The sequence below is a fragment of the Cydia splendana genome, chromosome 1, assembly GCF_910591565.1.
Source record: "Cydia splendana chromosome 1, ilCydSple1.2, whole genome shotgun sequence".
Lineage (NCBI taxonomy): Eukaryota > Metazoa > Arthropoda > Insecta > Lepidoptera > Tortricidae > Cydia > Cydia splendana.
The window spans coordinates 35,007,764-35,032,642 of NC_085960.1; the positions used below are offsets into that span (position 1 = coordinate 35,007,764).

The following is a 24,879-nucleotide window of genomic DNA, read 5'->3' on the forward strand; positions in this document are numbered from 1 at the left end:
TTTACATAGCCTCAAACCTTACTCAATTACCACCAATATTATAAATAAAATAAATAAATAAATAAATAAAAATGTTATTTATTTAGGTATGAACCCATTACATTACAATAATAATTACATGCTAAATATTATTTATAAATTAAAGCTATAACTTAAAAAGTAGGTACTAATTAAATTAAATAGGTGCAGCGGAAATCTCGCTCACACAGTACGTAGCAAGTTGTGTATACTACATTTACAATGCTGTTCGTCGATTCGCTCACTCTCCCGACAAACGACCAGTGCCTTTTACGCATTATAGCGTAAAAGTCATCTACTCTGTTCTCAGCGAACATAGCAGACGCACTACACCGCCACGGTAGGTGTAACATTGCACGAAACGCGTTGTTGTACTGTACTCGGAGTCTGTTGAACGATCGTTTCGTGAAATGGTACCACAGCTGACTAGTGTAGAACGCCTGACAGTATGCCTTGAACAGAGTAATTTTGGCTTGGTCAGAACAGTGAGCAAACCGACGCGCCAACATGTTGCTTCTCATCGCTATGGCCCGCCGCTGTCTTTCGAGATCGTCATCGTCTTTTAGTCTGTCTGTCAAAACGTGTCCCAGATACTTAAAACTATTAACAATTTTTAATTCTGTCCCGTTTAGCCTAACGGGTGGAACGTTATCTGGGCCCTTATCATATTTAAAAACAATTAATTCTGATTTTTTTACATTATATTTTAGTCCATGAGTTGCAGCATAACGCTCACATATCGAAACTATCCCATTAATGTACACAATTAACGTATCAAACTTGCTACATCCCTGACAAGTTTGAGATAAATTGATAATAGATTATTCCATATACCAGTCGCCATAGCAACATTTCAACATGCCTCTACAATACCGTTACCGAGCCGTAATCACATTGATGTACATTTCAGCCACAAGCCTCTTCAAACACATTGAATATAGATACACTTTAATCCCCCTGAAAGGTCTCATATCTCTGAAATGTTTGTTACATAACGCGAAATATGACAATAAAATGCATTTGATCGCTTATTTACTGGCGCTGGAAAGAGACAAGAACACTTGCAGTGGGCGTGACCCAGATTGTAGGCTGGCTGCAACACAGGTATATGCCTACTCGGTTATTATAATAATAGCTTTATTATTCTCTCCTCGTCTTGATAAATACGGGCTATGTGAAGTAATTTTGTGAATTGTGTCGGAGATATTAGAGTAATCAACGCGCTGGATTTATGTGAATTGGAATAATACGTATAATATAAGTAATATAAGAGTGAAGTGTAATATAAAAGAGAATAAGGTGCAAATCATGTGTTAGATACAGATATAAGCAGTGTGTGTTAGACAAACTAGAAGATTACAAGGGCTTATTTAAAGGTCAGGGTACTGTTTTTGAAGAAATATTGAAATTATTGCCATTGAGATCCCACCGACTGTGCCAAGTAAAAAAAGTAATCTTAACATTTTTAATATGTTGACGTCTTTTGTTTTGCATTAATAGGTATGAAAAAATTATACCAGTTAGGAAAACATAAGTAACTTCTAAATAAAGAAACTTACTTTAAAAATATATAAAATAATATCATTTTTTTTTGGATGTAATAGTCAGCAAACGAGCAGACGAGCTGCCTGATGGGAAGCGGTCATCGTCGCCCATGGACATAAGCAACTTCACAAGAGCCACTTAAGCGTTGCCGACCCTCGAGAACCCTAAATACCCAAATACCTAATACCTAGTACCTATACCTAATTTATTGCATATAATAAAGAACCATTAATGAATTGATCCCATCCTCAAACATAATAGAATGGCTGAACATCCCAACCTCAAATCAAGCCAAGGCAGCAATAACAAAAAAGTTTCTTCATAAAAAACCGGCCATAGGGTCGTAAAGGCAGATCAATGGCATTTGATGAACATTCCCTGCGTAATGAAAAGGGACAATGTAGATGGTATCTGAGCTATTACAATTATGGTTGTATATGTGAATTATATGAGGCGTGGGCAGACGGTCGTAAAACGGTGACTTCTAAAGGGCTGTCGTGGCTTCAAACCTCCGTGGCGACCTAACATAGACCGACTGACTGACTGGCTGACTGACATACATATTTTGAACTACGGACATTTAAATTCAAAATTCGACATGACGATCACACGACAAAATACCATCAGTTCACGACAGACGGCTGAACAAGGCAGACGATGACGACAGACTGTACAAGGGCCTTTATTGTTGCGTGAGTCTTAGGAGACACATTAGTGAAACTTCATTTCATTTAGTAGTCGTTATTATAAGGACGTTATATCATGTAGATAAATTCATAGACTAAGAATAATAACATTACGTAAAATTATAAGTACTATGTTAAACAGTATCCTAATCTAATATACTCACTCATATAAGAAATATATTATTACATTCACCAAACTCTATATTAAATGTATTGGTTACATTTAGATTAAGTACCTATTTAATTTAACGTCAATATTATTAGTTAACTAATTACATTGAAATAAATGCTTCATAACAAGCTCTAGTCTATAAGGCTCTATAATCTAAATACAAAATGTTAATTAACACGAAAGACTAACAGACCAATAATAAAACTAAACGTTAAAATTTAACCAAAAGCCGACAGGTCAGCACACGCGACGTCGCCAATTACGAACCATGTAGATGCTTATCTTACATACATACAAATAATTTATCATCGCGCGCATTAACGGCCGTCAACTGTTTGTATGATAATGAGAAAAACACAAATAGGACGGCTTTGTGACATGTGAGTGTGGTGTAGCAAATTGTAGGTACTGTTTTAATGTGTTTAGTTGGATTAATATTGACTTAGAACTAGGGCATGCTCCCGGGAATTCCCGGTTCTCATATTACCGGGAATTCCCGGGAATTTTATAGTGTTAAAAGAACCGGTACTGAAGACCCGGTACCGGTACTTCCCGGTTCTCATCATATGACTATTTATTTCCGTTTCAATAGTAGTAATGTTTTAGTACTTTAGCTCGGGACATTATATAATATTTAATAATGGTGCTATGAAACAGGGGACCCAAATAACCCGACAAACTAACCTAGTAAAGTAGGCATTCATGCAGGCAGGCCGTGCCGTCAAAGGTAGTGCTGAGTGCATCGACTACGCTACGGCCGTGTGGCTCGGCCCAAGCGGAGGCAAAGTGCGCTGGTTAATTCGTAAAATAGGTTGGAACGCCAATTAAGTGTTTGTTTATAATAAAATAAGTCATGTATATTTCTTGTGCAATTATTTATATGAAAATAAGTCATTCATAAAGATTGTACGCTGACACAAACAATTTCTTGCAAGTAATCAAAAGATGCCTTGAGAACCGGAAAGAACCGGGAATCCCGGTTCCGGCCATGCCCAGAACCGGGAAATGATATTCTTGGTACCGGGACCGGTACTGCATGCCCTACTTAGAACGCGATGGTCTGAGGTGATTGTAGTAGACACTGGAAAAACGGATAATAGCAAACAAAGAAGAATGGATAAGGTTACGTATAGAAGTAAATCTAATTTGAAATTGTAAACTTCGACAATTATAACAACAGCGTCGTCTATCCAGTCTAAGAACCATCTTGACAAACATGTTTTGATTACAAAATGAACTCAAATGAGTTCATCCATTTGGGAGCAACAATTTCTCTGACAGAGCACAGATATTAAACTTATATACCTATATAAAAAAATAATATATATGAATGTTTTGACAATGACACGCTTTCATAGCTCTAGATTGTAATCTTTTAATGTGTTGTGACTTTAAATGTTTTATTTTAACTCATTTCTAACTATATCTTCAAAACTACTATAATAAATTACATTTCCACGTCACCACCGTCATACATTCCAGTTTACTTATGACTAGAAAATAACACGTCACTCGACCGCAAAACAAATAGTGAACGAAAACAAACATGGATCTCTCATCGCCGTAAAAGGTGCCATATTACATCGTGTCGGCTGTCAGGGCTGTCAGCTTGGATAAACTGGGAGCCCACGTGGCCGGCTGTCTACACTTCGATATGCTGTCACCTGAATGTCGCTTGGTGACAATTATGTCAACAAGTGCTCGAACCGCTTTATTATCCCGATGGATTTGGAGTATTGTAAGTGCTAGTAGTGCGCTAGTGATGATAGGAGTTTTAATTTGAATGTCAGGGGATAGACGACAGTATTCCATTCGTTTTATTTTGTATGATCATATCAATATTTTTTTCTTAAATTTACCTACTATTTTCTATAAAAGAGATAACTATTGTCATATCAATCGCCAGACATAATAAAAGGAGCATGGAAGAGCAGACACTCGGTAAGAAGGCTCGAAGCTAAAACTTAAATTGTATTTCGATGAGAAAGTTAAGCATTCGTAGGGACACCATTTTTTTATAATGTTTTGGGTAATTAAACTAAAGAATATATATAAACTTGGGTTTAAAAAAAGGCCTCTTAACGTAATGAATAAGTAATCAATATTGACAACCCTAATGACATCTAACAATGAAAGTTGTCCAGCATGTCAAAGATTTACTTCTGTGAATAAGATTATACTTGAATTGGATAAAACGTAAGAGAACATAACAAAAAAAAAAAACTTAGAATACGATTGTAATTAATAAATGTCTTAAAGAAAAAGAAAAACTCCATGTTTCTTAAATTTAAACAAAGCATCTGTTAAGCAAGCTTCTAGGACGACAGAAATTCCACAAAATGAAATGCCAGAACAAAACGCACTTGATAATGAAGCTCCAATTCCTTTACTGCACAATTGTATTCCATAAAAAAGGGGTTCCCTGACAGAGCGAGGGTGATTTATGGAACCCGGGTCCGTAGCGTAAGTGTGCGGTCTGCATGGACCCCCGGGAGATGTAGAGGTTATGTAAGTGTCTGGTTATTTACAAGCATTGCCAAGGTGCTTCTTAAATTTAATCGTTCTTTTCTTTTTGGTTTAAGAAAAGAGCTTTTCTTAAGCAGGTTACGATGGTTGAAAAGGGGAAAAATATTGTAAACATTTTCATCAGAAATTTATTACAATTCACTTTTATCCGTAAGTTTGATGAATGTAGTAGGTAGTTGATAAATATTGATAACTATAAAAATATGTAAGCAACTACATAATTAAATAATTGTGAAATTCTTGATGGTTCCTCTACAGTCTCTACACGATGGCCCAACATATTGGACCAATAGAGAGACCCTCGTGTAGAGAGGGTAGTGGTGTCGGTTGGCTTATGGCGCGCGGGATGGCGATGGGTTGGCCGCGGCGTCGGCTTTTTGTCCGCACATCAAAGGGAGTGGGCCAGCGATGGCGGTACGTATCTACACGTGGCCCAATCCATAGTGCGTGCTCGAGCGCGGACGAGTGCGGACGTTTGTACTCAGTATCAATTTACGTGTTTTTTTTTATTAAAATGACGATTACTTGGCCTCATTATAGATGTAATGAAGGAATAGGAAATTTACGCAGACTGTACATTTACAATTTAAATAAATAAATATAACAATACATACTTATAGTTAAATAAATGAATATTAGAGACATATCTTACTATATAATAGTAAGTACATACATTGCACAATTTGCATAGCTATGTTGGTAAGCTAGTAATAAAATTAATTAAAATTAAAATATGCTTTAAAATAATTTAAGCAAATTATATGGTAACATGAAATTAAAAAAGATATACATATAATTAATTTAATTCTTTAAAAAATCTAACATTCATTTATTTTCGGGAAGTAGGTATTATCAAAAAACTCCTGCAGCTTCTACGACATTTTTTTTCCGATTACTTGATGAAAATAATGGTACGTGGCGTGTAGATAAATTGCTGCAACGGCTAATGCTTCCACATCCATCTTGGAAACCGGTTAGATCACAACTGAATGTCGCCATCGTGTAGTTGCGTTCCAACCACCACAAGGTCAACTCGCTGGCTCAGCGCTGGGCCATCATGTAGAGGAGCCATGAAGTGTGTAGCATTAGAATCATTTTTAACATAAGTAAGTGCTTACAACTTTGGCTTGAAAGTTATTGGTTTCCAAGATATAAATTAAAAATATCAATTATACAAAAAGTATCACAAAATGATCCAAAAAATCGTTTGAAATTTTCATTTTCAACAACAATATAAAAAAACAGGTACCAGCAGGAGAAGGCACACTGGCACAACATAAAAAAAAAACTCTTAATATCTTGGAAACCATTTATTCTGACCCTCAGTAAAGTTGTTGGAGGCTAATTTGTTGCAAATTAACTCTAGGATTACATCCTTCAAGAAATACGTTCAATTTATATCAACCCTGTACAAATCTGTATTTTATTCTGCGAAAATGTAATTTAATGGTTCACAGGCTATGGAATCTGAAACTGAACTTCGTTTCGAATCTCACCATCTTGATGAGAAAATTGTTATCTTTTTTATAATTTTACTCGGGTTTTAATACTGAAATATTAAAAAAAATATTTATAAAGTTTTAATTACAAACATTTAATTACATTAACTAGGTATTTCACGAGGCATTCTTAAATGAAGTGGAATTGAAAATTGCCCTTAACGATAGCGCGGCACGAAATGAAATGTTTAATTAATTTTTACAGACTCGTTTGAAATGTGATGATATTTTCATTAAAACAACACAATTTAATAGTATAAAACATTTTAGTTAAGTGACAAGTACGATAAATAAGCATTTGTTAGTTATTGTAGTTTCTATTACTATTAATAACACTTATTTATGAATAAGTGAGAGGCTTAATGTGACTGCGACCTTCGAGTGTAATTTTTTTACATTAGTGTCAATGCATATCAAAATAACCTTCAAAAACGCATTTATTTAACATTTATTTATTTCTCTATACTTTACTGCACAAAAAAATACAAATGTTGGACTTAATGCCCAATTATCTACCAGAGACAAAGCCATGTTAAACTGGTGCACGGAGAAAAGTAAAAAGATGTTTCTTAGATTAGAACTATCACAAACAACTGAAATTGCAAATTTGATATAAATTTAAACACTTTTATTTCACTTCTCTCAATTAATAGCTATTGTTAACCTTCATCAACTATTAAACTATCCCAAAAATAGCAATTAATGTATTTGTACTATGTTTTGATCTAGCCCACGAAACACCTCAGGCTTGGCTACCTACGCTACTTTGGTTGCTATGAATGTTTAAGATAAGGGATACGATTTGAATCAAATACCTACAAAACTTAAGAACATTGATTTTGGTATCTGATCTTCAAAAATAATCTTGTTACTTCTATTTATGTCATAAGTTTGAGGTTAAATTTGTTTAAATTGTATTTCCATACATAGGTACGTAATATTATTATAGTATCAATATCAAAATTCATCAAGTCCGCACTCCAACGAACTGTCAAATAAGTGTAAGTATTACATTTAGACCATTGACTTAGGATTTTTGATAGGCCTCCACAAGCATATACTCGTACCTACTTAGCTTTATGTAGTACCTTTTCAGCGTCCACTCCAAATTTATTATCCCTCATAATTGGACCGGGCGATTTTTCAAACAATCCACACAACAATGTTTTCTTATCATAACCGTATTCACCCTTTTCATCAACAGCTCACCCGTCGGAAAAAAACGAGTTTACCCGTGGGTTAATGGTGCGTACGAGGATATTCTTTTACAAGTTTCGGCTAACTGGCCGGGGCATGATAAAACTTTTTATGTTGTGCTTATGTGACCCAACAGTTCTGGAATCCATAACGCGTTATGCGGTGTCCCGTAAGGCCGTTAGGTGTTGGCTCGAGTTGAGGTTCGGAATTGCCGATTTTGTTTTGTTTATTCGATTTTCGAATTCAAAGTCAATGGCTCAAGGTTGGTTTGGACTAAAGTTCTACAATAAGTAGGTACCTACTTACACTTATTTCCTGTCTTCATTTTTTAGGATTATTAATTCCTGGCGATTGTATGTTGTTTCTCTTTTAAAATTAGGACTCAAAATCGTCATGCCGAAAAAATTGTTTTATTTAACCCTTATCTTGGCAAGGCTCAAAATATCTTCGATATAAACATTTTTTTAGTTTTTCGTCACCTATTGAGCATACTAGACTATTAAAAAATAAGGAAAAAATCCAGGATTTTCCAGTTTCGGAAAATCATATGTATCATATTTGATACAATGCCAATTCCTCGAAAAAATAGTTACCTACTTTTTAGAAAAAAAATGTGGATTTTAATAATAATAAAACATCTAATGCAACAGAAATTATCATTTATTGCAAATTAAACGCAATCTAAAGCATCAGATGACTATTACACCTGTAAAAATAAATTATATCTACGAATACCTGATCACATGGGCGGAAAATTTTATCCCGTAAAGTTCCAAAAAAGTCGTCAGCAAAAAGTTGAGTAAAATATGAAAGTAAACAAATAATTAAAAGTCAAAAAAAAAAAATGTTTACTTTGGGGGCATTTTATGCCATACAAGTATTTTTCCGTGCTACGGGCTACGGCGTAGCAATAATGCTACAGCGTTCGAATATACAGTTAAATAACATCTAGTACTTTAAAAAAATCGTTCAATTACTAAATAATACGACAACTAATATTAAATACTTGAAACATGTTTTGTAACCCCACAAATATAAAAAATATATAAAAACATGTAAAACTATTTTGACTACAACTTGGCAATGTATTAAATGTAATACAATCCTTTCGATATGTACATTTCTGAGTTCTTGGCAATGTATCAAACATAACAGTTTCTATATATTTCTCTCTCTGCACCAATTGTAGATGTCTGTTTGGCCCTATGGTTGACTGGTAGAGAATGCCATTTGGCATTAAGTCCGCCATTTGTACATTTTGTATATACTTTGTGCAATAAAGTTTAAATAAATAAAAAAATAAAAATAAACAGTTTCATGTAAGGTTCCGTGTATTAAATGTTTTTAAATTCGATCGCATTGTAAATATTTATACACTAACAGATAGTAAATGCATCAAAATGTAAATTATGGAAAAATATATACTAATTAAAGAAATAAATGCACAACTTCCATTGCGAACCGAAATCTGTTGTTTCCATGGCGCCATGTTGATTATTACTAATTAATTTTGCTATGACACTTGTGTCCATTATTTTTTCTATAAGAAAGTAGGGTAGCTCGACATATTGATGGCAGAATTATTTTGTTAGGTAATAAAGTGAACCTGCTAGATTTTTTAAAGTTCCATGTATCACGGGTGTTACAATGCCAAGATAAGGGTTAATATATATATGTAAGTCAAATGCTTATCATGAAGTATATTTAAAAATATTTCAGTTCACCTATCTGATGAGTTTTATTTTGTTTTTCGAATAATTATATAATTTATAATATTTGATTAATTAATTTATTATGGAAAAGTAAATTCCCATTATACATATTTTAAATAAATGTATATCCTAATTACATTTTTATTAGATGCCTTTTGTTAAAATGTGATAACGATGTAACGCATTTATTATTTTAAATGCCATTCTCTTAATCGTTATCTTTTTAAAGAACTTACTTTTGAATCCTACCATCTTCATGACAAGAGAACTAACTTACTTTTGTGGAAAGTAATTAGTAACCATTTAGTATTAATATTGTCAAAGTCACGGAGTAGTAGTTCTTACACGCAAAACTTCATTAGAATAATTCAAATTTAGGTACTATAAGAGCTACTAATTTTCCAGCTCTTGATTGAGGATGCTTAATTATTTATTGTAAAACACTATTAAAAGTACACGCAAACGTCAAAATTATGTATATTTTAAAAATAATAATACCAAAATGAATATGTGAATATTTTATTTGGTCATCACAATAAAAAAAACAAATAAAATAACAAAACAAAATCTTATTAAATGTTCAATGTAATTAAAATAACTCCCTGCAAATAGTTGCTCAATCAACCTCGTAAATAAACAGAAAAATGCTCGCGACCTTAGCCTGAAAAAAAAAACAAAAACAAAATAAAACACGCTATCAGCGATAATAAGTCACTTGGCAGATGTAAATAAACAGTACTTACAATAACAGGCGGCGGGTATTCAACTTTCGCTGAACGAAATATATCTACGAGATGAACCATATGGACAGATAATTTAGTCCCAGTTTATGTAAAACTTTGGAGTAAACTACGAGAGGTAGCGGACGCGGGTACGGCGGATTACGGAGGCAGTGACACGTCTGTTCCGTGCGGCGGTGCGACGGCTACTGCAGGAGGCGAGCGCGGGCTACGCACGCGGGGGGAGGGGCACGCACTCACGCAGGCTTGACAGCCAATCGCGTGCGTGCGCCGCGCGCACCCCCGCCGCGCCGCACCCGCCCCGCGGGCGCCCGTCACCTCACAATCGATGCCCTATATTGCATTAATTATTTAGGTAACACGCAATAAGATAACGCGAGGTGGCAGATAAGGGATCTCTTCGTACGTTTAAATAAATCATCGTATCTTGGTCCACTTTTATTTTGAGTTCGCTCGCATGCCATGTGGCCAGTTGTGGGTATCATGGCCGCCCCACCTGGAGGCATTATTTACGTTGTCACTGTGCGTTGGGAAATTGTTTTTCTTATTTTTGTAGTCAAGATATATTTAGGTCCATAAAGTTAATATTCGAATACCTGGAATGATACTCGTAGCTTTCACGTGAAAAGGGTTTTTGTTATCATACGCGTATTTCAGATTTTGATGAGCGTAGGTGGTAGGTACTGAAAGGGATATCATATTGCGAACATTTCTGATTATGACGCCCCGAGCGCCCACGTACATTGTTTTCTGCGTTTTTAATAATAATATTACACTTAATCTGTACAGGTACTCCAGTTCAATATAGAAAGCTTTTATTTCATATTTTCTTTTAATAATGTTAATGAGAAAGCTTCATTTAAATTCACAATCTTTAACAAATTAGCACAGATTAGCAAAAAAGAGTTAAATAAAATTTAGCACAATATTTTTCCAAATTTAGTCATACCTACAAGAAAAAATTTGAAGTAAGTTTTACAAGAAATTATGAAAATATTATTCGAAAACTCAAGTAACGTTTTTAGAAAACTTTTACTCATTTTTAGGTAGTTGTCAAGTTTGTCCTGCTTGATTTATAAATATTCCATTTAATAACATACATATTTTAACATTTTTCAAACCTACTTGCCGACATTTGGCGAATCCCAAGTTTTGCGCGTATGTACCTACCTACCAAACTACAATAAACTATATCAATAGATGTTGTGTTGACTTGTGAAAGAGCACTTGAGGCCTAGGAACTTGCAAAATATGTACATTTTAGCATTTTGAATTAGTTATTACTTGACTGAAGACAAGAAAATGTTTTTAACCACTTTACCATTTTTTTACAACTATGTCAGATGCTAATAATAAATCGCCTGTTCTATTATTATGTGACTCAAAACGCTTAAAAAATGTTTTAGGTACGTGGCAGGTAAAACTTAACAGAAACTGACAAGTAATTATCTATTTTATGCTTCTATTTTTTTATAATCATTTATTTACATACAATATATATACAGTGGTACTACTAAACGAAATTAATAACTAGCTTAAATCTAAAATAGGCCCTTGAGGCATTGTACCAAGGATGCTGGCGGCATTTCCTCGCTGTATCGCAATGCTGATACGTTGTGCGAGGTAGCCACCAGCTCTTCGGTCACCAGTTACGTCAACTAGACGCTTCGCGATTTCTGCGAACAACTTATGCGCGCTGGGACCCCATGGACCTAGAGTTTCAACTCCAAATGGTACAAAATGGTACTCTCTACCGAGGCTCTTATATTTGTTACGTTTTAGAATTTCGGCGCTTTCCGCCGCTCCGCCCGCTTTTACAGTAGTCCGTTGGAGGTGGGACGGTGCTTCTATTATATTTTCAACGAATTTTTATCAAGTCTAGGACACTTGTTTGCATTAAAAAGTACCAACAGTTATACTACTATTTTTGTTTAATAATAATAATTTTATAAGACTTGTGTCGCTTATGGATTACTTACGTAGTAAATAGCTGTCAGATTATGACAAGATTGAAAATTAATAAAGTTCTGATTTAAACTTTCACGATTATTAAACATTATCAAACTACACAACGGGACTTAATCGCGTATTTAAGTTTTAAGATTTACCTCCGACGTTTCGAGGACGGCGTTGTCCCCGTGGAACTTAAATACGCGATTAAGTCCCGTTGTGTAGTTTGATAATTAATAAATTATTTGACAAAATGAAATAAAGGTATCGTCTTATTCGTCAAGTAGGTACTTAAATTAGTCTCATTCTGCTTTCGTCACTCATTCTACATTCGTCACGTTCGTCGGTGGTCTTTGTCATCTTTGGTCATATTTGTTGTTTGCCTTTTTTTATTCCGGCTCATTCCGGTATTTGTCAATCGTCGTCAACTTTTTTGAGCATGTTCGGTGTTAGTGTATCTCGTTTTTAGTGTCACTCGTTATTCGTAATTTTTTTTTTCAATACGTTCGTTGTTGATCCCATTCGGTTTTTGACAAGGTCAAGACAAAAAATGGGTCACTAAAGTCCTATTACGATCGAAAGAGCTCGTGATTCTGAGTAGAATTACCATAAACTCCGACCTATTTAAAAAATTGTGTGTACAACTTTGAATAAAATTGTCGCGCACTGTGCGGCTTCCGAGTAAGAGAAATTTCCTCTCGCTGACGCTTCAGCTGTGGAATAAGCTGCCTGTCGAGGTCGTCTTGAGGGGCTACAATATAGAGTTATTCGAAAAACGAGTGTACTCGCACAGGTTTTAAAAGTTCGGCAACGCGCATGTAACATCCCTGCAGTTGCATGGACCCATAGACCGGCGTGGTGACAAACAACGAAAAAATATGTGAAATTGAAGATTGATTTTTTATCAACTAATTTAGTTGGTAGTGATCGCTCAGTTCGTTCGCGCCCGGGTTCGGCGCGCCTACCGTGAAGTCTTGTATAGAAGCGACCACTTGTTGCGCGGAGGCGGTGGCGTGTGCAGCGCCATTTTTCTAGCCGGCAATTTGTACACGCACGCTAATTCGGCTGAGGATTATGATTTATTATTTGTTTAGGTTGTCTACCCCTGTTGTGCGTTGTTCTGTGATAAGATATATCGATAACTGATAGTTTAATTTGTTGAATATAGGAGCAATTGAATTGCTTTTGCATCGTCAAATTATACAAAGTTAATTGATGAATAAAATAATGCTCACTAGAAACAGACATATGTATTTAAAAAAAAACATACCTAAATGTAAACCTCGTTCATTTTAAATATTAATTTTAAACATTAGTCTTCATTTAACGATAAAAACATATTTTTAACAGATTTTTGTAAAGGATAATTAGTTTACTGCACACCACGACTAAATATAGGTCTGGGATGTTCAGATTCAGTAGACACTTTAATTTAAGAATTTAAATCGTAGCTAGACTCAAAACTCTAATTATAAACACGTTAAACAAACAATAAAAAACAATTAAGTATGATCGTGTCCGATAATATATTTTTATAACGTCCTCTCTCGCTTTGTCATCGCTACGGAATGTGCGGAAAATATTCGAACCATAAATTTCAAAAGTCCGTGGAATATTCATTCCAAATTCATGATTGAAACTGAATAGCATTGAAGCAAAAATTATTTACCATTCAAATTATGCCTGTTATTTGATTTTTCTAGAAACAAAAAAAAAACGCTATGCTTAATTTACTGCAAAATTTGAATAGTAAAAAAAACAGAAGTAATATGAAACCGGGTTGAAATATTTTATTTCACATTGAACACTAAAACATACCAAACCGTAATAAATCACTATTGTGCGCTTTTTTACAGCAGTTTGATTTTAAACAAACATCAAAATTGAAACCATTTTGATGGCAGAATAATATTTAACACAATATTACACACATAGGTATATGTACAGTCGACGTCAACATTACATTTACATTACAATTATATGTACATTTACATTTTCGCCTTATTACAAAGGAGTAAGGTGCAAAAGTGTAAATATAATCTTTGACGTCGACTGTACCAGTATAAGGTATACTTACACCAATAGATTGGGCAAAAATGCTTTCATATATCTGTTCTGGTGTCGGCTATTTTGTGATCAGTTTCGATTATTGTAATGTGGATTTTATTTGTCAATTCAGTGTTTGGATTTTATATTAGTAGAGACAGACAGAGCCTATTATATTATTAGAGATGGCACTAGCAGTCCAATAAAAAACCGGACAAGTGCGTATCGGACTCGCCCGAGGAGGGTTCCGTACTCTTTAGTATTTGTTGTTAAGTAGCGGCAACAGAAATAAATATAATCTGTGAAAATTTCAACTGTCTTGCTATCACGGTTCATGCGATACAGCCTGGTGACAGACAAACAGACGGACACACATACGCACAGTGGAGTCTCAGTAATAGTGTCCCGTTTTTACCCTTCGGGTACGGAACCTTAAAAAGTAATCATCACATCTGACTGGGTTCCAGTTTTGAATGATTCACGGTTAGTTTCACAAGATATATCGATCAGGATATCCACACGATCACGGTCCATATCCCGGTCGTTATAAGTCTAGTAACTGGGTTCCATCATATTGCATTTAGAACTTAATTGCATGCCACTAAGACACGTCTTTGTTTTTTATAGTCCACGTACCTTAAGTATATTTAAATGTGGGAGTCCATTTGGGCGTCACCTGGCTCCGCTACGTGGGCCGCATGCCGAGACGATGGGGTAGTAAGTGATTTTACGGTCGCTGCGCTTTCGATGTTGGAGATTTTAAATGACATTTCGCCATTTTGTAACGCGGATTGGGTGTACAGAATTGATTGATGTAAAAGTGTACGCACATATACAAAAACCTCTATGATGCGTTCGAAAACCGCAAATTACGGCCACCATTAGTACAAATATCTTTGTGTCCCTATTATTTATTAATTTTATTTTATAAAAATACAGTTATTCTTAAAAATAGGCATAGCCCCGCAAAACTCAACAATGAGTTTGACTGTGGGGTCATCAGTCTCTAGTAAAAAAAATCCTGAAAATGTATCTGTAAAAATGTTATTAAATATTGCGATATAAGATTTGGACTTAATGATGATTGATGACATTTAAATTTTGAACATCTCTGTGAAATAAGGAATTTGATTTCACCTCATTTCTAGTAGGTAGGTACATTGTTTAGTAAAGATGACTTTTATTGTGATCAAATGCCGCAACGCAAAAACTGAACACATCATAAAGAGCTTATAATATGTCTGTAGACAACGATAAGATTCGGTCAACAAAAGTATACTTCAAATACTCCAAAACCGATTTCCTCAGACAGAAACCAAAAACCTTAACTCAAGACGCGATGTCTGCGAGGAGAGATAGTCTTGCCTGTCGTGTTTGGCTTAAATTCCTCGGCAGAACAGCAGTTCATCATGACGATTAACATTCCGATCCTAATTAATTATGGGGGCGATCTTAGGAGACATTTTTTATAGGCGGCAAAGCCACGAGAACTTTGCCGCCGCCATACAATAGAAGTTCCGCTCTCGTTTTACTACGACATGCTTAAATTTCATGAAACTTGGCATGAAAATTTACTTAACATATTTTATTTACTGTTTAGGGTTCCGTAGCCAAAGGGTACCCCACGGGACCCTATTACTAAGTATCTCATGAACCGTGATAGCTAGACAGTTGAAATAATACAACAAACGTGATTTCTTTGCCGTTTTTTACGTAATGGTACGGAACCCTTCGTGCGCGAGTCCGACTCGCACTTGGCCGGTTTTTTTATTACATATAAATGTAATATTAACTTTCTTTGTTAAAATTATTATGTAAAGAAAATAGAATGAGTAGAACTTTTGTATGTAAAACTTCTATTTGCTCTAATTTCTTTGTGTTACTGTCAAATTTCAAAATTTACTTGTATGTTCATGTCAAATTTCTCGTTTCAAAATGAGGGCGTAAGTTCAATTGTATGGCGGGTGCTAGGGTTGTGTGACTCTTATGAATAAAAAAAAATAGGGGACAGTCGGCTGTATTGTACCGCCGCTTAAATCGTACCACGTCTAGATTTTCCATGAAACAGACAAGTTTATTATGTAATCAATAATGTAATCAGAAATGGCATGGGGCTTAAAACTAATGAAAGAGAGAAAACATTAATTATTGTCGGTCTTGATCTAATCTCTACGTTTAAATACTTGCACATAAAGAATATACTGCAGTAAGGATATTTCTAAATACACTGCAAATAAGCCAGGAATACATTATTCACATTCGTCATTTAAACAGGAAAAGTGCTCCAGCGGCGTTAGGAGCCGTCACCACTAAACGCTTCGTTTGGCTAATTCTCCAGCCTCGCTTTGAGGTCAATCGAATTGTACCCAGGCAACTGGGACCTTCTTAAATAAGACTACCCTCATCCCTCCCCCTCCCCCTGCATTAAGAGGATAGGGGACTATCGATTCTCCATACAAATGTGGTCCTCATTTTCCTCCCTGGATATTGACATTATGGAGAATATTTTTACACAATTTGATGTATTTTAATTATAGCTTTGCCCGGCCGTTTCATTCTTTTCGATTTTTGGTTTATTATAAGAGTTAGGAGGTTTTAAAAATTTGTATGAAACCTGTTTTTTGCTCCTAAAGCCCTTGCTACACGGTCGCCGACAAGCCTTCTAACCGTCTGACCTTGGTCTGTCCTTAGTCAGTTTTGGTCAAATTTTGTTGGAAACAACTGTCTACACGGTCCGGGACGGACCAAGGCCCGCGGTCGGAAGGCTTGTCGGCGGCCGTGTAACAAGGGCTTTCCTCTTATAATAACTAAAAAAAAACAGACAGAGCATAGCTATGATTGAAAAATATTTTCAATAATGTTAATATCCAGAGAGGAAAATGGAAACGTTTGTATGGAAAACCGGATTCAAGGCGGTCGTCCCCTTTCTTCTTAAAGCGAGAGCATTAAACCTCTGCGCCGTGAGTAATGCGTATCATTTTTTGCCGCTCCCTACCTTTTTATGTTCTACGGTGGTTGGCATTATTAAAATTTATAAACATATAATATGCTATCAATAACTGAGATGTACGGTGCTGTGTTCGTGAAATATTTCAGTGGTTATTTGGCTTTATGAGCTGCGACAGACTGGAGGTTTAGTTTGCGTTTTGTTTAGTATGATGACTTTTTTTTTCTTTACCTATTTGAGTGTCTCACTGCTGGGCAAAGGCCTCTCCCATGGTTCTCCATAACTCCCGATTTTGTGCTTCCTCTAGCCAGTCGTAAAGGTAGGTGTCAAAGTCGTCTCGATTACGACTTGAAGTTTGAAAATTTGACGACCATGAAGACGAACTTCGGGAGCTCTAGAGGTGTAAGTGAAGTGTCTCTATTTTGTCCTCATTAATTTTTTTGTCTACATTTTTGTAGTTTTACTTTAACTTTAGTGCTTTTTTACAAACGGTACCATTAACGAAGCCTGGAGGTCGATTTTAATTTGAACTGGTTTTGATGCGACCTTGACTCGTCTTGGTGATTGATGAGCATTCCACGCACGACTTTCACTTCACTTCGCATGCATCAATCAGCGTGAGCGATCTTCAAGGACGTATCGAAGTAAGATCAAAACCATAGCAAATTGTTAAACTTGAATCGGACTCAAGTACTTTCAATAATTATTCTGAACATTGCCTATTTCTTCACATTCTATCAATTTAGACATAGGCTTTCCATTCCAAGAAGGGTTCTTATGCTTCAAGTGCAATAAGGACGTAATTGTTGGTACCTTTATATTTATGTTATACTATCTTTCCATCTGAAATTCGAATAAAAATTCCGAAGAAAAGGTTCTTATTGATGAAGCATAAGGAACCTTCTTTGATGGAAAGCCACATATTTTGCAACATGATCAAAGGTACTTAATACTATTTTAGTCGATACAAACTTGGATATCCGCTGCAGAAAATCATAATTGATGAACCCAAAATCTTACCTGAAACAAAAATATAGAGAAATATAGTTTTTTTTTTAAAACTCTTAGTTACAATTAGGTATCTAGTTTAAAAATTTTCTTTGCTTTAAGAATATACATTATTATTCCAAAACAATAATTAGTGCTTTACTCGTGTGCATTGCGTTTAAGCAACTCTAGATCTGATAACATTCACATCTGAAGATTTATTAAGATTAGGCCATTAGGTGCTCTTGAGAGAAGCTTGCAGTATTAAAATGTTTTATCTGTAAGTTTTGGAGAGTTTAATTATTACTAGTCTTTCCGAAGTAATTATAATATCTACTACCCATCGAGTTTAAGAAATACTATTAAAGCAAAACGATGGCAACAATTCAAAAAATTCTTTGGATTCCCCCTTGTAGTTACAGAAGGTAGAACATGCATAGAGAGCCAATGTCTCTCCCAAGGCTAAGATCATTAAAAAAAACTTAAAGCGACGGGGTAGAAAACAAAGGCAACGAATAATCTTGCACAATTTCCGCCACGTCAGTCATTCGCGTTCGGTTCGGGACGAAGTCGCGCCAATTCTGGCTCGGAGCAAAACGTCTCAGTTAAGCGATGACTGAGTCAGCGGAACGACTTCTTTGCAAGTGGCGTGTTTGGAAAATGGTATCTTTTAAAAACTACAGTTTTTTTAGGTCAATAACTTAGAAAAATATTCTATTGCATCTACTTAAATACAGGACATCCTTATACAAATTACAGGACATCCTTATACAAATTGACTAATCCCCATAGTATGCTCAAGAAGTCTTGTAGGTATTGTTCTCAGACAACGGTGTGCATATGTAATATTTATTTAAATACTTGAATACATAGAAAATACAAACGACTACCTGTGCCCATCACACAAATAAATGCCCTCACCGGAATTCAAACCCAGGACCATCAGTTTCATAGGCAGGCTCAATAGTGTCACTACCGACAAGCCCAGACCGGTCGTCAAAAGGTTATTAAAAAAAAGTTGTGATTGCTCAATAAAGGTACCTATTGATTGGATACGATAAAACGTCAATCCTCTTCCTTGCTATTACAATATTTGACGTTGTCAACATGCGCGCGGTACAGTTACCTAAATCGCTCGCCGCTCAATTCCTTTGGGGTAATTTATGAGATCACAGCTTTTATAGCTATCTATATAGCTCCCGGACCAAACTATCACATTCTTCACAAATATTAGCCGACGCAGCGGAGAGATAAAGTACACTAATTACATTAACTAGCCGCGTCTGCACAAATTGCACTGAAAACGGAAAAGTAACAGATCAGTGGATGATCGAAGTTTTTGTTTATTCTTGTTTATAAGGGAGACCATTAAAAGTTCTCTAGACTAACTTTTAACAAGCTATGATCGACAGATAGACGTTTTTCTTGTTAGCGACTCGCAAAGATGTCAACTTTGTATCTTCATATCTTAGTTTTGCTTACAAGTGAAGTCAGATTAGGTATTCATTTTAAAGTTTTGAGCACCTGTTAAATAAAAGGAGCATTCATATATGTATATTGTCTACAAAAATCCTTAAGTTTACTTTTCCCATTGCCTGTCCAAAGTGTGTCAATAATATGAAAAGGAAAATGATGCATTGACAGTTAAAAATAAATTGTATATCTTATATTAAGAGCATCCATTTCATCTGAGGAATATTGTACAATATTCACCTTTAATTTTAATTTTTAACAAGCAGAAACGTCTGCTAACGATGCAACTAAGCTTAGAATAAATCAATCAAGTCATTGTTCAATCAAGTTCAAGTCTCACCCAAGACAGTAATTTTTCCACTTTTAAATTTAATATTCACCTTAATTGCAAAGATCATAAAATTAGAAATGTTACATATTTCAGGTAAATTTACATTTTTAAAAGTGAAAGTGCCTATCGTGCTTAAAACTGGCGATGTTTACGGTAAAGTATGGACGCTTAGCACGAAGAATTTCGTACATTGACCCGCCATTTATACGTACTATCTTTATCGCACGCGCATAGTTATATTGCTTTCTCGCTCCCACAGTGGCATTAACCGCCGGTACATGGGCGAGACAGCACTCTAGGTACTATTTTCATACTTCAACGTAAACTTAAATAAATCTTCAATATAATTCTAACGGCGCGATTCGGGAAATGAATTAGAGATTCACTAGATATGGAATAGTAAAGATATGTGACGTTCCACGGCAAAAGGTACCTTATGGCGGCTGGCGCTTATGCTATTATTAACGCCGCTCCAATATTCGCCGGGGCAATGGTACCTTTTGCCGTGGAACGTCACATATCTTTACTATTTCATATCCAGTGAATCTCTAATTCGTTTCCCGAATCGCGCCGTAAGAGATTCCGCTAAGTTAGTATCATATATATAAAATCGAAAAACCAGAAAGGGATAAAAAACGAGCGAAGAAGCGAGATGGCGCCTTACAAATTTCTAAAAAAGTTTTTGACACGTATCTCGAATACGACGCACGTATGATGAGAAAAAACTGTTTAAATCTATTATCTAAATATGAGAATAGAACTAGAGCATAAAAACTATCGCTTTCGATGCGTATTTAATTTACAATAAGCAAAAGAAATTTTCATAACAATCTTCATTTTACGATGATCGTCCATTTTCGGCGACTCTCGGTTAGTTTCGTTTCGGTGCTACAGACATACCAAATGTTTATGTTTGTCATGTTGGTATACAGTTATTGCGGCGTTTTATTACACGAAGTAAAATAAAAAGTGCTGTCAACCTCAACCTTAGCATATGTCCATACGAGTGACTTATGCCATAAATAACTTATGAATCAAATTAGTATCATCGTATGATTATCGTGTTAATAATTTGTATTTTATTGTTCAAAATTTCTTTTTGAGTTATATTATTCAGATTGACTTTCACGGCTTCGGCAAACATTGCCATTCGTCCGGGGAACGGGCTGCCGAGATGTGCCAAAAATACAAAGTTGATAGCAAGTTAATATGAAGCCCGCCAGTTCAAGGGATGGTGCCCGTCGTAATAATGTGTGTATGATAATTATACTTTAATGACTTTAGAGATATAACCAATTCGGGAACTGTTTTCTCGCGTAGTACGATACGACTCAACCAGGTAGGATTTTTTTCTTCTTGCTGAACAGTTACCATCAGATATATCAGAGCGGCCGAGGTATTCACAAATATCTGAACAATGTAAATTATAATGTAGTTAAAATGCATGTTCAGATATTTTTGAGCGACCTTGGTGGCTCCGATGTATATCTAACGGCGACTACACATTCATGAAGCAAATGTACAGTCAGCATCAAATACATATAGAGTGAAGGCTAAATTAGCCGAATATATCGTAATATAACTGTGTTGCCATAGAAATAAGGATGTGTTCCTTTATAGTGGTGATATATTTGGACATTGGAGAGACCAAAGCAGCTACGCTTCAGTGGCTCGGATACGAGAGAATGGGAGAGGATCGTGCCGTGAATAGAGCGTACTTGGACGTCCTAAGGTATCGGTGGAACGACGTAGTTGCTCAAGATCTGCTCAACCTCGGCCATGGCGACTGGCGAGAGCTATCGCAAGACCGGGAAACATGGCGTGATCTGGTGTCGGAGGCCAGGACTCATTTTGGGTCGTTGCGTCACCGTAGCCGTCGTAAGTAATGTCAATATCCAGACAGGGAAATGGGGAATACTTACGTTTGTATGAAAATGCGATTTATGGGCGGTGGTCGTACATATTCGTCTTAAGGCGGAAATTAATCTAATGAACATTTTTGCAATTATTGGGCTTGTAAAAATAAATAATAATTTTATGTTGAAACAAGTTTTTAATAAATACCTACGTAGATGAAAAAATACAATCTTGCCTTTTATCAAATCACATAATTTTTTGAGAAATTTGCGAATTAAGTTATCCAAATATCGGTAACAAATAAGAAGTCCCTATCACAGTTATGAACCCGGGCAGGGTTAAATACATAATAATATCGGTATTTAACTAAACATAAGACAAACTCTTTATTTCATTTACGCGAGCGGAGCTGCGGGCCCGTCTAGTTAACATTAATTACTGAATTAATCTAGGTCCGACCGGACCAGAAACTAAAATATAACTTGCTTAAACTCCCGGATTCTTAAAACTAGCACTTTGCCTTTGTTCCTAATGGTATTTTTAAGCTTTATGGATTTTAGTGATAGCAGGTGACTTATATTTTAAGTACTTTATATCTGGTTGGCTAGCTGGCTAGCAAATTAAAATGAAATTACGTTATAACATTAGCGCACAAGTTAGATAATTATAATAATAAAAGCACGCGGGTTTAATATCTAGGGTTATAAGCCTAAAAGCGGTTCAATATGTTCCACATTAAGGGCAAGTGCGTTGAAAAATCTAACAAAGCAAAAACGGCCCACTTCCCACCCAAGGCTATATCTAGTCCCTATAAACACATGGCGTGTAACAAAGTTGAGTTACTTTATTCAAATATGGCGCATACCCGTGCTCGTGACGAAATTGCTTCTTAGCCATAAATTACTACGACACTAGCTGCGTTTTTGAAGTTGATATTACTTTTCAAGACGCTACGGAAGCATGGTGACGTATAATATCACATTATTTGAAACTGCGAAATAATGTTATGCCTGAGCTACTTTTGAAATATTATTTCAAACGTACACGTTTGAACTGATAAACTTATATCATGCGCTTAGGGAAGTAAAGTCACGTTTGAAACTAATATTGTCTTCGATTACCGTGATACTCATGAATTAAAACGATTTTATCGGACTAAATCGCCAAAAAATTTTTTTTATAATAATTCTGACTTTTGTGCGATGTGCGACGATGGTCTCATAGTCCTTTGTTCTTCTTCTTTATCAGATGGACTACTTATACGGATACATTTTAAACTTAGGTAGGTATAACACCTCTTTTTGCGTTAGAGGTTAAAAACCGGACGTATATTCGACCATTTAAACCCTCCTGCTAACAGCGAACAAGTGGGGCGTCCTAGGCCGAAACAATTGAATGTCTAGTATAAATCCAGCCCGAATTGTCGAAAATCCAATTTTTCGTTGCACCGGTCTATACCTTAAATGTCGGTTTCCTCTCGACTTTCCTATTTCCGTGCCCAATTTTAGTGTACATACAAGGGTGTTTTTGCTTTGAAGTGTAGCGGTTACTTCCTTTTGGAACATGTAGGTACTGAGTATTATTTATTATAAAGCGCAAGACACGCTCATCTCGAGGGAATCATCATAGTTATTGAAACTCAAAATGACAAAAATAATCGCTATTAACTTTTACGTCAGCAATGGAACTTCAGCATAAGCAGTAAGGTACCAATTGATTAACGTTTCCAAGGCCTCATTGCAGGTTGAAATGGAACTGTTGCATTTGGCAGGTGACGCAGGCTTACAGTGATGTCATCACAACATCCGCTTTCACGTCACAGGGTTTTCGGAATGCCCTTAATGAGATTTCGATATTAAGTATGGTCTGGATCAATAGTAGTGGCTGAAACAACGCTTCAAAAGTATCTGCCACCCTGGTATATTTTTTCCAAATAGGGATAATTCTCTACAGTTCGCATGCAAAAGTATCACTATAAATAAATCCAAATGCACAACATCTTAGGGTTATTTGGTTACTTTAACAATATTAACAGTAGGTATTTTTACTAATTGATTGAAAATCGATTCCTAACAAGATTCCTTAAATGGGGAAATCCAGAAAAAGGTCTAGTTTGTCGGCGATGTGACACGTATGACAGCTACCTTAAAAACCTGCGGAAATCTGTATTATATAACGTTACATTTAAAGTTAAGTTAACAAACGTTATCATGCCAAATATCGGCTTCTTAGCTTTATCGCAAGTGTTAAAAAAAATAGTGTCACGTACCTGACACTTTTCTAGAATGATTTAAATCTAAGTATCAAAAACTGCATCAGAACCTCTACTCACTAGTCTTGTCTGTTCTGAGTTGATCGGATGCAAAAACCAAAGTACCTAAACGAGCTAAAAAAGTATACTCGCCTCCAAATTTTCAGTTTTAAAATAAATTATTTTAAACCAATTACAATGAATGATAGTTAATTAGGAAAAAGCCATCGCAGTGCATCCTACCGCTCAATTCATAAGTTTAATAACGAAATATTCCACGTAATAATATTACCTGATGAAAATTTAAAATTAATTTGAGTGAATCACTAAAACACTTATTAAGCTCTATTGACTATCGTAATTTTGAAAATAATGTTACAGTAATATTGATTTCGCGTATTATTAGTAGTGAAGTCTAATTAGTACGGTTACAGCGACTTAATTTTGTTTATTATTATTCACCACGACGGGCCTTAATCGCGTAAAATAAAGTTTTAAATTTACCTCCGACGTTTCGAGGACGGCGTTGTCCCCGTGGTCTCGGAGAAGACTGCCTAAAGTTGACATCAACATCTTCAATGCGCGCGAGTTTTTCGAACTACCCGCACGTTCAAGTCAATAAACAAGACCAAATGCGGGTAGTTAACAGTGTAATGTGCAAGCTGTGTAAAAGTAGAAAAGACTTTCAAAATCAAACTTTATTTCAATCTCATAAAAGACCAAATTCCAACAGAAGACACCATAACGTCAAATGCATTCCCACTTTGATCATACAAATCTCAGGTATGACGCTCAAAAGGCTTTGTCTTGAGCCAGAGACAACTTAGACGGAAGCCAATTAGATGCATGTTAATTCATCGCCTAATCTATGTACTGATGACAGGGGACGTTAACTTAATTAGTAGCAGCTCGCGTAACTATGCTAATTACTTATGTTTGAGC

At 35.6% G+C, this 24,879-nt stretch overlaps 1 protein-coding gene across 10 annotated transcripts in view; it reads right to left on the reverse strand.

The window, feature by feature from the left end:
- LOC134794278 (CUGBP Elav-like family member 4) overlaps nucleotides 1-24,879 on the reverse strand; it is an 883,344-nt gene that overhangs the window by 261,916 nt on the left and 596,549 nt on the right. The window contains exon 1 of one of the 10 annotated variants that reach the window (XM_063766069.1): nucleotides 10,099-10,684. The exons of 8 other annotated variants lie outside the window; for them this stretch is intronic. In XM_063766069.1, coding sequence (XP_063622139.1) covers nucleotides 10,099-10,158 — 60 coding nt within the window. In that variant the 5' untranslated portion in view covers nucleotides 10,159-10,684. Of the gene's footprint in view, nucleotides 1-10,098; nucleotides 10,685-24,879 lie in introns of those variants that run through there. One more of the 10 variants, XM_063766113.1, reaches the window with a different exon arrangement.